The sequence below is a fragment of the Penaeus vannamei genome, chromosome 29 (assembly GCF_042767895.1).
Source record: "Penaeus vannamei isolate JL-2024 chromosome 29, ASM4276789v1, whole genome shotgun sequence".
Lineage (NCBI taxonomy): Eukaryota > Metazoa > Arthropoda > Malacostraca > Decapoda > Penaeidae > Penaeus > Penaeus vannamei.
Window position 1 is genome coordinate 24,360,487 of NC_091577.1, and position 17,500 is coordinate 24,377,986.

Genomic DNA, 17,500 nt, shown 5'->3' on the forward strand with positions numbered 1-17,500 from the left:
CGGTGGCAACGTTGACAGGGACCTACAAGAAAGCATATAAAGCGATCATGTATCTAAATCCGCAAGGGTATAACGGCTTCCAAGATTGTATCACTGCCCTGACCTCGTTCATGCTGTTTTTTGTATGATCTTAAGTTTGGACGAAAACATCAACAAAAAAAAGATGGAATGGTGGTGTCTTCTTAATGGATCTCTTTTTTTTGGGCTGCTGTCAAATATTGACGGAACTAGAATTTTGCATCTGCAATTTATCAAAGAAGACATTCCACTGCTGTTTCAAGACGTGGGACGTTTTAAGTACATGAATTCCATCTTCTGTTCCTAAGACAACAACACATTCTTGCAAGATAAGAGGAGGAGGGGAGGAGAGGGAGAGGGGAGGAGAGGGGGAGGGGAGGGAGGTGAGGGAGGGGAGGGGAGGGGAAGAGGGGGAGGGAGGGAGGGGATGGGAGGAGAGGGGGAGGGAAGGAGAGGGGGAGGGGAGGAGAGGCGAAGGAGAGAGGGGAAGGAGAGAAGGAGAGGGAAGAGGAGGGGAAAGGAGAGGGAGAGGGAAGATGAGGGGGGAGGGGAGGGGGAGGGGGAGGGGGAGGGGTGGGAAGGGAAGGAGAAGAGAAGACGGCCATATCAGGATAACAAGAGCAACACAACTGTCTGCAGTGAACATGTGCGTTGTATGAGATACAATGTTGAGTGTTTGTAAAGAAACAGAATAAAGAGAATATGACACAGATGAAGAGCAAAAGCAAAAAAGAAGAGAAACATGACAAGGATAAGGGAAAATATTCCACAATATTTGTGTCATCTTATTAAAGATACCCAATACCTCACGCCGCATCCAAGTAAGACGCAGAAACATTTTAGTCAAAATACTTAGAAAGGAAGAAAAAATACGAGAGAAGAGGAAACAATGTATACTCAAGCTTCGACACTCCTGCATGCAACATTGCAACTGAAACGCGATACACAAGCCGGGGTCGAGGTGTGAAGGGGAACTTAAGAACGCAAACCCGGCACCCCTTCGCACCTGGGAGAGCTTTTAGAAGGAGAGGGGAAAGAAAGACAAAAGGAGAATAAGAAGGGGAAGGGAGGGAAGGGAAGGGGCGAGAGAGAGGGAAGGAGGAGGTGAAAGAACGGTAGGGATAAGGGAGGAGGAAGGAAGAGAAAGGTAGGGAGGAGGAGGATTAGGAGGAGAGGGTGAGAAGGATGAAAAAGTAGAGGGAAGAGTAGGAAAAAGGGAGAGGAGCGAAAAAAAAATGCGAGTGTTAATATAAATTCACGCGAGAAGGAAGAGAAACGAAAGAGGGAGAACTAGTAGTCACGCGTGAACCAAAGGGAGAGAGAAAACAAAAGGGAGAAAGGGAGCTAAAGGGAGAGTGGGAGATGCAGAGAACAAGGGAGCTAAAAGGAAGAGGGAGAACAAGAGAGAGTAGTGACCACCTCGCTACAAGCTTCACCGCATGATCGAATCTGGTCCGCGCTGTCTGGCGATTGGCACTCGCAGAATAGCCTGGATCTGCTGCTATCATTCGCTGAGGCTCGTCGCGAGGTGGCACGGCTTGACACCGACTCAAGATCCCCCTGTATTTGTCTCCTAAATAAAGAGAGAGTGATATATATATATATATATATATATATATATATATATATATATATATATATATATAAATATATAAATATATAAATATATAAATATATAAATATATATATATAAATATATAAATATATAAATATATAAATATATTTATATTTATATATATTTATATATATTTATATATATATATATATATATATATAGAGAGAGAGAGAGAGAGAGAGAGAGAGAGAGAGAGAGAGAGAGAGAGAGAGAGAGAGAGAGAGAGAAAGAGAAAGAGAAAGAGAAAGAGAAAGAAAAAGAGAAAGAGAAAGAGAAAGGGAAAGAGAAAGAGAAAGAGAAAGGGAAAGAGAAGAGAGAGAGAGAGAGAGAAGAGAGAGAGAGAGAGAGAGAGAGAAGAGAGAGAGAGAAGAGAGAAAGAGAAAGAGAAAGAGAAGAGAGAAAGAGAGAGAAGAGAGAGAAGAGAGGAGAGAGAGAGAGAGAGAGAGAGAGAGAGAGAGAGAGAGAGAAAGAGAGAGAGAGAGAGAGAGAGAGAGAGAGAGAGAGAGAGAGAGAGAGAGAGAGAGAGAGAGAGAGAGAGAGAGAGAGAGAGAGAGAATAAAAGAATAAAAAGGAAAAAAGGAAAGAGAAGAAAAAGAAAAAAGAAAAGCAAAACGGAGAAAGAGGAAGAGAGTCGGCAAACAAACAATAAAACGCCCCGGCCGATGTTTGAAAAATAGTTCCCAGAGCTATCGCTCCCTGATGTTTACACGAGGCGTTATTGCTCCGCTTGCTAACCAGGCTTGTTATTGGAGTTTGTTGTACAAGCACACCGAAATATGCTGCTTGTGTGCTTCTCATCTCTCCCTCGCTTCCAGTTTTCTCCCTCGCTTTGAACTGAGATCGCGTCTGTGGTGTTGGCTTGAGGGAGGTTTATTTAGCGCGGCCATTTTTCGCGTGCGGATGTGCAACTGTGTTTATTGGCAGCCATGTCGATAATGTGGGTGCTGAAGACAGAGGAAACCCTACGACTCCAAGGGGAAACGATCGCGCACTTGCAAAGCCAGCTGTCCCAGGCCCTTCGAGACCTGGCGGCGGTGGTGGACGACCTGCGCGAACTGCGACGGAAGTACAGCGCCGAGAGAGAGAGTCGCGCCGACGACGGACGCGCGACGGGGAAAGCCACGGCGGGGAAAACGATGATCGATTTGGAAGGGAGTGAGATTGGAATGCAGAGTCATGTGCGTAAATTATTCCTAAGTCGTTATAACTCTTCCTTCGGTGAATAACAATCAGTGGCGTTTGTCTTGAATTTCAAGCAGCTTGCAAGAGCGACGGGTGGTTTTCTTTCTTGTGTCCGACAAGTGATACTAAGATAACGATACTGGTATATGGAGTTCTGGATCGTAAATAAGTTTTAAAGACATTTTCTTTAAGGGATTTGCTGTCCAAGTGATTTAAAAAACGACTACATTTTGCACACGTATAGGTTAAGGCAGGAAGTCTAGTTCTCATTTTCTACGTGCTTTAACGAAAACTAGTATCAGTACATACCAGAGGCATATATAAATACGCTACCTTTTACAGTATGCTTAGTCGCCGCATGCCTCTTGACCCCTCCCCCTCTTCCGCATTCTTATAATCCCAGATCAGGAAACAGTTGTGTGTTGGGGCAGTTTTAAGTCATCTAAGCTGAATATTAAGAGGATATTCTTATGAAGTCAGATAATGTTTTGTTTCATGCAATGATTTAAGAAAACACATTTAGAAATAATCCCACGGCGTGAGATGATGATATTAAACAGAGGCACTATTTGTTAACAGTAATATCCAATCTCCATCAAACTACGCTGCTGCTGCTCAATTCTCATCTTTATTTGTTGTTTACGAAGCTCGAACCTCATTATCTACCTATACCAAAACCTACAAAAAATAGTTCACATGTATCTCACGGTACGTTTTCGCAGCTGTGGGGTCATGGCGGAGAATTAATTTTTCTCTCTTCGACAGGACGACGTCGCCTCCGTCAACGACACAACTTCGCTGCAGGACCAATCCAGGGACGACGCAGACGACAGGGAGGATGTGGACGACGTGTACATGGAGAGCGTGGAGGCCGTAGCCTTTAGCAATGTCATTGGTGGGTTCCTTTGCAACGTAGACATAGAAAATTGGAATATTTTAGAGAAAAAAATATGGGTTTATATGATATCCATTGCATTTAAAAGACATACTTACGGATAAATCATTTTCGTATTACAAATGTGGACGAAACTAAACAATATGGAATGTACAATGCGGTATGAATATAAAAAAAAACAAAAAAACATTCAGGTATGAGTTGATTTTAACATAAACAGTATGAGTAAAATAGGTAAGAACATATTCAAGTTCGACTCATTACATTCTGGCTCCACGAACAGCTACGTGCGACAAGCATGGCGTCCTCAGCAAGAAGACGAAGGGACTCCTCAGGAACCTCAAGACCTACCACTGCGTCGCCTCCTCCGGCATGCTCTACCTCTTCCTCAAGGAGACCGATGACAGACAGCGGAAGGTGAGGTCGCGGAAGAGGAAATTCAGTTTGATGTATTTCAATAATGATCTTTATTCGCATATGCTTTGCTGTTCTTGAGATTTGGTAATGTGAAAATATGAGATGTGAACTGTACATATATTCTTTGTACTGAACACCCCTTCTTTCCAGAGGTGGATGATGCCTCTGAGTAGAACAAAATAATTAAAATCCTTGACTAAAGTGATGGAACAGTGAAATAGTTTCATTAAAGATCACTGTCTAATAAAAGTAGATCTACAATGTGAATTTCGGTGCTAATATTTTTTTCTCCTGCAGACCATTGACCTCAGCGGCTACACGGCGCGGATGGCCACGGGGGAAGACATCCGAGACCAGCGGAAGAAAGACTCGGCCTTCGAGATCGTTGGTCCAGGGAAGAAGACCCACACGGTATGTATACTGCAGAAGGCGAGAAGAAGAAATATAGGAATATGTATATACTATATCTATCTATCTATCTATCTATCTATCTATCTATCTATCTATCTATCTATCTATCTATCTATCTATCTATCTATATATATATATATATATATATATATATATATATATATATATATATATATATATATATATATATGCATATTAAGAAAGACAGGTAGATGTGTATGTGTAGTCTTACCCTCTGAGTTAAACCCTCAGTGCCACGCCCCACCCTCAACGCCTCCCTCCTCCCGCAGTTCATCGCCCGGACCCCCCGAGACAAAGTGGAGTGGCTGGCCGCCCTCGACCGAACCATCAAGTCGGGACGCAAGAGCCAGTCGACCTTTGCCTTGGACACCTTGATCTCGTCGGACGAAACGCACCGCTTGTCGCAGCCGCAGATACTAGCGAACAGCCCCCTCATTCTGCCGCCGAAGCCCGGACCGCAGCCCCAGCAGGAGGGGAAGAAGGACGACGCCAAACCAGCCGAGGACGACTACTACTACCATGACGTCTCTGCGGATGTGAAGGATGAGGTAGGAAGGAGGATAGAAGGGGGAAGTGGAGGCGGGGGAAGGTGATGAGGGGAAGAAGAAGGAGGGGATGGGTAAAGGAGGAGAAGGAGTGGGGAAATAAGACAAGGAAAGAGGGGGAAAGGAAAAACATAAAAAGGAGAAGGAGAGAGAAAGGGAGAAAGAGAGAAAAGGAAGGAGAAGGAGCAAGGATAGGAGAGTGAGAAGGAGAGAGAGGTAGAGGTGAGGGGAGAAGAAGAAAGAGCAGGAACAGGGAGGGGAGATGGTGAAAAAGAGAGATGTAAGGAGGAGAAAAGTAGAAGGAGGAGAGAGAGAAAGGAAGGGAATGAGAGAAGAAGGAAGAGAAGGAAGAGAAGGAGGAGGAGAAGGAGAAGGAGAAGGAGAAGGAGAAGGAGAAGGAGTAGAATAAGGAGGAGAGAGAGAGAGAGAGAGAGAGAGAGAGAGAGAGAGAGAGAGAGAGAGAGAGAGAGAGAGAGAGAGAGAGAGAGAGAGAGAGAGAGAGAGAGAGAGAGAGAGAGAGTGAGTGGGTGAGTGAGTGTGTGAGAGAGAGAGACCTTATTCCAAACACCCTGGTAGATTCCCATCCATTGTATTACTAGGTATACGAAGAGGTAGGGCCTGAGGGCTTGGCAGGACGGGTCTTGGCAGCGGGACAGAGCCAGACCCTCCCGGCGCGCACCCAGCCTCCGCCGTCCTGGGTAATGGACCCACCTGACTACGACCCAGTGAGTAGGAGATATCTTTCTCTTGTTGGGATACATTCTTCCTCTTTTCTTTGGTTTGACTATAAGGAATGGCTAATGGATATATTACAGCTTGGTGACATGCCGAACTATCTCTAAAGAAAGCTGTTTGTTTGTGTTTCGAGTCAGCAACTTCAGATTTCAAGTAAATCTCTTATTCCAATAAATGAGACAGTTTTCAGCATCTGACTTCTCACCCGTATTTCCCAGGTCAGTCCCGACGATTCCCCGCCGCCCTTGCCCGAAGGTCCTCCGCCACTCTTAGGCAGACGCCCCCCTGGCAGACCCCCTCTTCCCGCCGTCCTGCAGGACCGCGTCAACAAGCAGGCGTCCAGGCCCCTGCCCGACGCCCCTCCGGAGACCTCCGAGGGCGCCGAGGATCCCATCGGTATTTACTGTGAGATCGAGGACGACATGCTGGAGGCCGGGAGGGAGAGCTACGAGCAGAGGCTGGCCGAAGAGAACGAGAAGAACTGGAACCTGACGAGCAACGCCAACAAGCCCCGGGCCGTGTCCTCCGAGGGCGTGCCGAGCGACCTGCAGTCTCTGAGCAGCAGGATGTCCTCGAACTCCCTCGTTGGCTCTCTGAGTGACGAAATTTTCATGAACATATCCGAAAATAGTTCCGCGCACGCCCTTCCGCATAAGTTTTCCCTCAGATCGTCCACTCCGAAGACCCCACCGAAGCTGCCGCCGAAGGGTATTCCCTACCCACAGGCGGCAGATGACGACTCGGAGTACAAGGTGCCCACGTCGGCCATTGCGGACACGGAATATCAGATTCCAAGCTCGAACCCGGTGCCCACTGATGCCGATGACGCAAGAGAAAGAAATTCCGTGGGCGAGATTTCGGCTCCCTTGCCCATGCAGACATACCAAGTACCTCCGTCGCAGGCGATCGTGCCCATCAAACCCAAATGCGACAGAAAGAACTCGATCGTGGAGGAAGAGACGAAGCAGCTGACTTCTTTCTTCAGCGGCAAGGAGGACACGAATCCCAAGAACAACCTCAAGGCTCTGACGAGGCGGTTTGAGATGAAGAGCAACTCGCTGCCCGGAGAGGACGTGAAGGAAGAGAAGAGGACCCCCAACCAGGGCACTTCGGTGAAGGACATGATCGCGCGAATCAACCAAAACAAGAGTCAGGTAGAGAAGGACATCAAGTCAAAGACCAAAGAGGAGCCCGTGCGGCCGCTGAGTTCGTCGAAGAGTGCGAGCGCCGTGTTCCAGGTGACGCCCCCGCCCCAGGAGGCCGCACCCCCGGCAGCGGAAGCAGAGTCGAGGTTCGCCAAGCCGGCGCTGCCGCCGCGGCCGCACAACCTCGCCAACGGGGCAACGATAGTCGTAAAGCCAAGAGCAAATGAAGACAACAGGAACTGTGACTCGGCGTCCAGGAGCACCTCGGACGACGATTACTACGAGACGCCAGACGACAGCAGCTTGGAGAGCTCCTCGCAGAGAAATTCCCAAGACATGGCACGGGTTTCCGGCGGCTCTAGTGACACATCCAGTGGAGGTATGGTACTAAACATGTAACTATATACAGACATCTATCTATATATCAATCTACCTATCATATATCTATCTTTATATATATATATATATATATATATATATATATATATATATATATATATATATATATATATATATATATACATATCTGTGTGTGTGTGGGGGGGTAAGCCATGTCACTGTCAACTCTTCCAAGCTCCTCCATGCTTTGGAGGATAGCATCGGTTTGCTATCTGGGCCTACTGCCATACCATCCTTCATCCTCTTCATGGCTGTCCTCACTTCCTCCCTGCTGATCCCTCGCACTAACAGATCTACCATCTCTTCCTTTTCTAACTGTTTCTCCCTCACGTTTTCTTTATTCATCAGCTCTTCATATTACTCCTTCCACCTTCCTAATACATTCTCCTCACTTGTTGGTATATTTCCTCCTACATCCTTTATCATTCTAACATGCTGTACATCCTGCCCAGCACTGTTTCTCTGCCTGGCCAATCGGTAAAGGTCTTTTTCCCCTTCCCTACTATATAACCTCTCATGCAGATCATCATAAGCCTTTTTCTTTGCATTAGCTACCTCCTCCTTTGCCAAACTCCACATCTCCATATACTCCTGCTTGCTCTCTTCGTCCCTTTATCTATCCAAATTCTTTTTTGCCTGTCTCTTCCTTTGTATACTGTCCTGTACTTCCTCGTCCCACCACCAAGTCTTCTTGTCCTCTTTCCTATGTTCTGATGCCACCCCGAGTACCTTTTTGCTTTCTCCCTCACCATTTCTGAGATAACTGCCCATCGGTCCTCCTCTTAACCCAAAGACTGGCTCACCTCCTCTTTATTTTTTTCTTGTTGTCCTCCTCATCTAGTTTCACTTAATCCTTGGTTCAGCCTCCTCTTTCTTATTCGCCTTCACTTAAGATTACCAATCAGCACCCTGTGATGACATGTAACACTCTCCCTTGGCACTACTTTACATTTGCTGAATTCTTTCAAGCTGCGTCTCCTGCACAAGATGTAGTCTATCTGTGAACTTCTTCCTCCACTCTTATAAGAGATCCTGTGCTCCTCCTATTTAAAGTAGGTTTTCACTTAAGCCATCTCCGTCCGTTTTTCAAAATCCACAAGTCCCTCCGCGTTCCTCCCCTACACCTTACCCACCTGCCACCCCCTCATCACCACTATTCCCTTCTTCAAAATGCCCATTTAGATCCGCTCCAATAACTACTCTTTCCTCTCTGGCTCTGCTCTGAACCAGTTCCTCTACTTCCTCCCAGAAATCTTCCTTGTCCTCCAACTCACACCTCATTTTTGGCAAGCACTAATAACATTCAGCAGAACCCCTTCAGTCTCCATCTTTAAACTAATAACTCTGTCAGATACCTTCTTTTCCTCCAATACACTATATCAATACTTTTCCCTTACTACTACCCCCACACCATTTCTCACACGCACAAAGTTAAATCATCATCTGATTTTCTGACGACCTACCACCGTCTAACGTTGTGACCCCGCCTTGCAGAATACTACGTCGCGAAGTTTGCCTTCGTCGCCACCATCGACCAGGCCCTGAGCTTCAACCGCGGAGACACCATCTTGGTCCACGACGTGACGAGCAGCACTGGTTGGTGGAGAGCGACACTCAAGGGACGCACCGGCCTCGTGCCCAGGGAGTACCTCAAGAAAAAGGAACAGTGATTCAAATTCTAATTCTGGAAGACAGTGTCTCTCTCGTATATTTACATTAGGTTGGTGTTAAGATATAATTGTTAGAGAGATAACTGGCCGTTTTGTTATGTCACTGTCACAGCTGGTCTGGTATATTCATACAGTACAAAACAGAAAATGATGGCAAAGTGTTTGTATGCAATTCATAAAGAAACATGAAAGTGTATGTTGTTTGTTACACACCATGTGAAAAGTGTGAAAGGATTTCTGCATAGAGTATAATTTGCTCTCTCAGTACGCTGTCCCATGGTGCCTTACATATACTGTATCTGAAAGCTGGAAAAGTTATGGTAATAAGGTGCAGTGCAGAGAATGTCATGTACATAGATGTGGTGAGACTGTGCATGTGTTTTTAATTATTATGCATACATCTATTATCTCATGCTGTGCTTTTGTACAATGAATAATATTTATTCAGGCATTCCAAAGAACTGAATACTCGTAGATTACAGCTTGTTGGGAAAAATGATTAATGAAACATAAATTTCTTTTAACTGGTTACATTACGAAAGCAAATTACAATTGGTGTGATACATTCTAAAGAAGAAAACATATAAACAGGCAAACAGACACACACACATACACACAAAACCTGCTAATGGAAATGTTGGTATAGCAATATAGCAGTGACATTTTTCAAAGCAGTGAGGATGACAAACAGACGATTAGTGTAAATACATGCAGAACTTCAACACACAAAGAAGCTGAAAATGTCCGATTTTCTTCCTAGTCAGAGGATATTTTCCTGTTCTCTCTTTCCTCGTCTCACAGTATTCAATGCATGCTCGTCACAATAAGTAAAATATCCACTATACATCTCTTTGTATGTGTATCCCTATTGTATTATATACCAAAGAATCTTCAGTGTGCACATACTAGATTCCTGAAATGCTGAATCTTGTTAGAAAAACCTTGTGAGACTATCAAGAAAAAAATAATATGGACTTGAATACTGTACCAATTTTCTTTTTTCATGAGTGATGTCGATACATAATGTATATGGTGCTTGTAGTTGTCAAGGTTACATGCTAGGTATGTTTCCGAGATGAAACACAATTATTAGGATAATTAATGTATGGTAATATCGATGAATTCTGACATACATAACTTTTATCAACAGTTTATGTGTTAGATTTTGTAATTCTGTCTAGATAAGCTTTTATATTTTATTAAGTAGACCGATATTATCTGTAAATCCCTTTCAATAGTGAATTTGTTATTTTTATGCATTTTTGTCACATTGCTATGAGTCTCAACTAGTCTGCAATGCCAAATATATTAATGTACGATATGATGCAATAGGCTGATTGAATTATTGGTATTATCTGTAGTTAAATCATGCCAAAAACTCATTATGTACTGGACACACTGCAATAAAAGAATCTATGACAAAGTGTTTGAATTCTAGTATTTTACCCTTAAGCTGAGACAAATGTGAGTGTTCAATAAGTACAGGTTTTATGTCAATGAAATAAAAAATAGTGACAATAAATTCTATTCCGTAATCCTTAAAAATAAGGCAGATGCGAGTCTATGATTAGCGTACATATGATGTCAGTGAAAAGTAGTGGCAATGAAGGTACTGTCTTGGTACTATCTGATAATCATAAACAGATGTGATTTAAATTTTTAACAATGAAAATATTCATATGGACGACTCTCTTACCGCGTTAGGGACTGTAACCATTCTGACATCATCGACTACATCTTTTTGTGGTGATTTTGTATCTGCATTGTTCCCAGTGAGATATTTTGAGGAATCAGTTGGAGGTATCCTATATTACCCATATGCCATAATATATTAAGAAAGGTAAATGCTGGAAAGGATTGTTTTTGTTGATTAAAGGTAGGAGAGAAGAATAATTCCACAGAAAATATATGACTCCATTTTTCCCCGGAAATGAAACAAAGATTATTTTTTTAATGAAAGACAAAATTAGCATCGCCTTCAGTTACATTACCGTATATATTTCTGATGCGTGAATATTATGAGGTGCACAGTAGAAATGACTGAAGTAACCATTAATACGCACTGGTGCTCTACAACCTTGAATATTCCCCAACGTAGACAATAACAGTAATGATAATGATAATAATAATAATGATGATGATGATGATGATACCATAATAACAATAATAATAATAATAATAGTAATAATAACTAAAAAGTTTTTGAGGCATCTGGTAGGAGTGATCGAACATAATAAAGATACCCAGAAGGAAAGTTAAAGGTGTTACCCCTAAAAATCCTCGATATCATTTTCTCTGGTTGTCTCAATGGCTCAAAGAGAACGTTTTTGGTGGGAGACGTATTCCTCAAACAAATACAAAATTCATCAGCTGAACCGACGTGGGTAACAAACAAAATTTAGTATAGTTAATTTTAGTTTAGTTGGTGAAAACAAATCATCGTTCGTTCAAAAACTCAACGTGCGTGCTTACGTTCACTGTTTATCCAAGAAAGAAGAAACCCGAAAAATAGAAGCGAAGGGTTCAGGCCACGAAACACGTAAACGCTGATGAGAGCGCTTGGCCGCCAAGTGGAAAATATGTTTACACTAATATTATTTTCAATATTATGTTCTGAGCAAATGTAAGCATATTTTCCATTAGGCGCCCAAGGTATCAGCGTTTACGCGTTTCGTGGCCTGAACCCATCACTTCCATTTTTCGGGTTTCTTTTCGCGATGTGGGAATATATGAAAGGTTAGACCTTTCCCATCATATTGTGGTTCGAACAACCAACGGAATCGGTAATTCAATGTTAGGCCACTTCGAAAAATCGTCGATCTAAATTTCGGCAGGTAGACGATATGGACACTATTTTAGCTGCACAGCTTATAGTTTCACTTAATGATGCTTTTCCTCTCAGCTTTTTAACATATCGAAGTATTCATACGACATCTGCGGCAAAGACAAGTAGCGATGATGATAATAATAATGATAATAGTGATGATATAAATAAATATCAGAACGATGATGATAAAAATGAGAATGGTCGTAACAATAACAGTAATAGTAACATGACCAACAGGGGCACTAACAGTAGTAGTAGTAACAGATGTTGTAGCAGTAGCAGTGGTAGAAGCAACAGCACTACTAGTAGTAGTAACAGCAGCAGCAGCAGTAGTAATAACAGCAGCAGCAGCAGTAGTAGTAATAGCAGCAGCAACAGTAGTAGAAATAAAAGCAGTAGTAATAGTAATAGCAGCAGCAGCAGTTGTAGTAATAACAGCAGCAGCAATAGTAGTAATAACAGCAGCAGCAGTAGTAATGAGGATGACAATAACAACAATAGTAGTTGTAGTAGTAATTACTGAACAAATTTGGGGTGCTGCAAATTGACACGGAAGCAGTGCGATTATCAGACACGTAACAATCAGCAACAGCCTGTGGAATTTCCCTTAATGGTTCTCGTAGGATCTAACCTCATACCACACTAGCGTAAACCCAAATGAGCCCGAGAGGCAAAGAGGATTTCGTTGCTAAAATGTAAATATGGCAGACAAGGTCGAAGGCGGTGTCAGGAAAAACAATAGATAATTTTTTTTTTCATATTGTTATTACTAGTCACAAATGGTGTAAAGGCGTATCTATAAGACAATAACTTATAATATAATGCATGTACTGATTATAATAACAACGGCAGAACAATACGGATAACAATTATAATTATGATAATAACATTGAATAACAATTGTGTCAATGGCATTGGCAAAAATATGAGATTAACGATAATCATAATACATGTGCATAAAAACAATCGTAATGATGATGATCATGGTCATTGATTACAATAAAGATAACGGTGCTAATGACAATGCTGGCCTTGGTAATAACACCAGTAAAAAATAAAAATAAAAGGCAAGATATCATGCAGATTAACTAAACTATCAACGAGTGCGTTGATAGCGTATATATTTATATTCACCGTAATTGCAAGAAAACCCCCACAATAGTAATTCACATCTCTCCTCATCGGATATCATAATAATGCTGTGTCATTTACATTTTCCTGTCTCTACATTTCCTATGTCCTATGTTCTCCTTCCGAATTCAAAATTGAGAAAGATACATGAAGATGGCACTGAAATATATCAAAATGAGAGGTCTCTAACACTGGCAGCGAAAGATAGCAGTGGGCAGTGTGCAACGGCGCCGATAGAGGACTCTGCCCTCAATGAGCGTGGGGGCGATTGGAGACTTCCAGGCTTGCCAACGCCGTCCCTCGCACGGTTTTGAGGTAGGTCTATAGAATGGCTGGTATTTTCGCAAATGCCACACGTCACTTCAGAAATACCTTTGTGGTGAAAGGTGGTGTTGCTTGAACAGTGAAATATAACTATATAATGGTACCATTGAGGTTTATTCATGCTCAAGGTTAAGGACGGTCAGCCTGAGTCATCACATTACAGCACTCTGTTAGGTTAATAAGAGCTGCGTAAAGAAGGGTGTAGGATATGAGGATATTTGGTTAATTGTTTTATGCTTTATGATATATCATATCTAAAATAATTCTGAAATGCTATTCTTTTGAATTAGTTTAACTGTTTGAAATATAATGTGAAGGTGATACTGACGGACTGTGTGAGTAAACATATACATGTACACACACACACACACACACACACACACACACACACACACACACACACACACACACACACACACACACACACACACACACACACACACACACACACACACACACACACACACACATATATATGTATATTTATGTATGTATATATATGTATGTATATATATGTATATATATATGTATGTATATATATATGTATGTATGTATGTATATATATATGTATATATATATATATAATGTATTTCTAAATATATATATAAATGAATATATGCATAGATAAAGATATATGTATATACACACACACGCACACACACACATATATGTATGTATATATATATATATATATATATATATATATATATATATATATATAATGTATTTCTATATATATATATATATAAATATATACATAGATAAAGATTTATGTATACACACACACACACACAGACACACACATATATCTATATCTATCTATCTATCTATATATATGAATATATATATGTGTGTATATATATATATATATATATATTCATATATACATATATATATTCATATATATATATATATGAATATATATATGTATATATACATGTATATATATATAATATATATATATGAATATATATATATATGAATATATATATATATATATGAATATATATATATATATATGAATATATATATATATATATATATATATATATATATATATGAATATAGGTATGTATATATATATATATATTTATATATATATATATGTGTATATATATATATATATGTGTATATATATATATATATATATATATATATATATATATATATATTTTTTTTTTTTTTTTTTTTTTTTTTTTTTTTTTTTTTTTTTTTTTTTTTTTTTTATTCACACACACACACACACGGTATGCAAACATATCCGTACAGATGGACATTCAGAAACAGAGACACTATAAAATATACAACGAGCGAAATCTAACGACAATTAACACCCGAATCTCTCGCAGGTGGACGGCAGCGAAGTGGTTCCTCTCGGCAAGCACGATGCTGGAGGCGGTGGTCGAGGGCTGGTGGTGGTGGTGGCAGAACGGTCGTGTCGCAACAGCGGCTGTGGTGCTGTTGGCCTTTGGTGTCATCTCCGTTAAGCGTTATGTCGCGAAGAAGAACAGGAGGTGAGTGAAATGGTTACATGAGGTGTTCTTTTTCAGTTTTGAAATTTAGAAGGATGTTTCATATGCCAGGATAGAACAAAGGCAGTTGGATTTCGGAATTCAGTGTTTTTTGTTTTAATATCTACGTATAAAATGCTATATTTTAGCTATATAAATTGCGAAATTAAGTGTCACTAACAATATAGGAAACGGTCATGATATTTTTATTATTACATGTATATATTGTAGGAGGCGATGGGCCGCCGTCGGAAAAGACGTTGTAGTTGTGCACGGCTTAGGCAAAGGGCGCCGCACCCCAAATCTATCGCCGTTCGTCCTTACGCTGGAGACTTACCTGCGCCTCGCCAAAATCCCTTACCAGGTACTATGTTGAGGCTGTAGATCAGGGGTGGCCTGTTTTAAGTCGATCACACTACTGTACCTGTTAATAACTCGTCCTTCAGAAGTTGTCATGCAAATAGCTGCAATAGCATATCCAAGTACTCATGATACTTGGATTATTATATTTCTCTTTTTTTCTGGGAATAAGGTATATTTAAATTCATAATGATGTTACACTGTTACAGTTGCATTTATGGAATATGTTTCAATCTTAGGCTGGTAGATCGCATCTCACAAAAGGTTGGCCACCCCTGCTATAGATGGTGCCGATAATGACAAATGCCATGATGCTAATACCGATAATATTTCGAAGCCAATCTGAAAACAATGTATATTTTACCCAGTTCATCAACCTAAAATTATATGCTTAGCGTTCACTATTCGTCTTCGTATATCCCAGATGGACTACGAAGAGCCTTTCGGGCCCAAAGGCCAGTCCCCCTGGATCACGCTCAACGGCCAGGAAATGGGAGACTCGCAGCTGATCATCCAGATGTTAGGACGGCGCTTCGGGAAAGACTTTACGGCCAGCCTGACGAAGGAGCAGAAGGGGGCAGCTCGTGCGTTTAACATGATGGTGACGGAGCACCTTGCATGGTGAGCTTTAGTTGAATTTCACTTTACTTATATTTTGTGAGGTGTACGTTGAAATAAAAAGAAAAAAATGGCTGTACATTAGGTCTCAAATTAACAGTTTTAACCAAGACAACCAAATTTGTGGAGTCATATATTATCATAATACAAATTACGCTCAAAATCTTTTAGCACATATCTATGCAAAAGACATCTGAACATTCTTAAAGGTTCAAAACAAAACAGAAAATGCTCCTTCCGGTAGGGGATTCCGCTTGTGGCGCTGGGTGGAGAACAAAGGGCGCTTGATGCTACAGGAGATGGATCGCGTCCCCTTTATAGTGCGTCTGCTGATGCCTCTGAAGCGTCGACAGATCTTCAAGTCCTTATACTTCCAAGGCATCGGGAGGCACAGCGCGGAGGAAGTCCACGACATCATCGAGAGGGACTTGGCCGCCATCTCCTTTTACCTCGGTGAGATTTTGAATCATTCGTTTATTTATTTATTTTTAGAATTGCTGTTATTGTTTTTATTAACAATTATGATTATAATGATGCTAATAATGATGATGATAATAGTATTGATAATGATAATGATAATGATAATAATAACGATAATAATAATGGTAGAAATATTATTGTTGTTATTTTGATTTACTGACACAGATGGAGAAAAAAAAGTTTTTTGATATATCTAATCAATTATAACATCGCTAGAATGTAGAACATACACATAAATAGCCAAGGATAATTAGAGATAATACTACCATGCCATACAGAAACTAGTAAGCACTAAAGATTAATTGTGGTTAAGGTGACAAGCCCTTCCTGATGGGCAGCGACCTGTGCGAGGTTGACTGCGCTCTGTTCGGGTCTCTGGCGCAGATCATGTGGAACTACTCAGGCTCCCCGTACGAGACTATGGTCAAAGGTAAGGTTTTGAACGTATCCTCTTAACAAAACAAGAATTGCGTGTTATGATTGTGTATTAGGTCATTTATGGTTATGTATGTGCTGATTATATTGTAATAATTGGATGTTTATGTATTATTATACATATAAGGCGTGATTTTTGTTTTTATTCACAAGTGAAATACCCGAACCTGAAAGAATACGTGTTACGGGTGAAAGAGACACTCTGGCCGGACTGGGACCAGTGCCTGAAGCGCCCCAAGATGAGCTAACTGCGGAGGTCAAGATGGTGGCGATGGTGATGATGATGATGATGATAATGATCATGATTATGAAAGTAAATAGTGTCATTATCCTCTCTCTCTTTTCTTTCTCTCTCTTTCCTCCCTTCTTTTTCTCCCATTCTCCCTCCATCTTTTGGCATGTTTATTATTAGCGGCATTGTGATAATCAAGGTTGAAATGTTAATGATGTAATAAATAATGTTGATTAAAGTTTTATAGATTGATTTGTCTCTATAACCATTCTAACATGGAACAAATCCTCGAATAATGGGTTAAATATTAATTGTCCATTAATGTTAGAATGGCAACTTTATTTATGCCTAACAAAATGTAGCAAATCTTAAGAAAACATGATTAATAAAAGAGAAAATGAAATATTTACACACGACTTTCAGAAAAAAAGATAAACACTTTGTTAACAAATACCTGTCTGTTGTACACAGCAAAAAGAAAAACGTTATGATTACTTGCCTTAAACATTTTTTTTGCGGCGTTAAGATA

At 40.9% G+C, this 17,500-nt stretch overlaps 3 protein-coding genes across 3 annotated transcripts in view; all 3 read left to right on the forward strand.

Annotated features, from left to right (window-relative positions):
- Window positions 1-10,476, forward strand: part of LOC113802196 (uncharacterized) — a gene marked incomplete in the record, with an annotated part of 127,176 nt that extends 116,700 nt beyond the window's left edge. Inside the window, 7 exon segments of the mRNA XM_070142544.1 lie at window positions 3,588-3,710; window positions 3,994-4,127; window positions 4,425-4,538; window positions 4,829-5,107; window positions 5,704-5,829; window positions 6,058-7,363; window positions 8,878-10,476. Of these exon segments, the coding sequence (XP_069998645.1) occupies window positions 3,588-3,710; window positions 3,994-4,127; window positions 4,425-4,538; window positions 4,829-5,107; window positions 5,704-5,829; window positions 6,058-7,363; window positions 8,878-9,053 (2,258 nt within the window).
- Window positions 10,477-13,204: 2,728 nt separating this feature from the next.
- On the forward strand, window positions 13,205-17,223 carry LOC113802176 (failed axon connections homolog). The gene is made up of 7 exons (XM_027352700.2): window positions 13,205-13,326; window positions 14,685-14,849; window positions 15,078-15,210; window positions 15,631-15,827; window positions 16,069-16,277; window positions 16,618-16,734; window positions 16,893-17,223. The coding sequence occupies exons 2-7, from the start codon at window positions 14,722-14,724 to the stop codon at window positions 16,985-16,987; spliced, it is 879 nt and encodes a 292-aa protein (XP_027208501.2). The 5' UTR covers window positions 13,205-13,326; window positions 14,685-14,721; the 3' UTR covers window positions 16,988-17,223.
- Window positions 17,224-17,490: 267 nt separating this feature from the next.
- LOC113802175 (failed axon connections homolog) overlaps window positions 17,491-17,500 on the forward strand; it is a 2,562-nt gene continuing 2,552 nt past the window's right edge. Inside the window, exon 1 of the mRNA XM_027352696.2 lies at window positions 17,491-17,500. This exon is cut by the window's right edge and continues 126 nt beyond it. The gene's annotated coding sequence lies outside the window, so the exon portion shown is untranslated.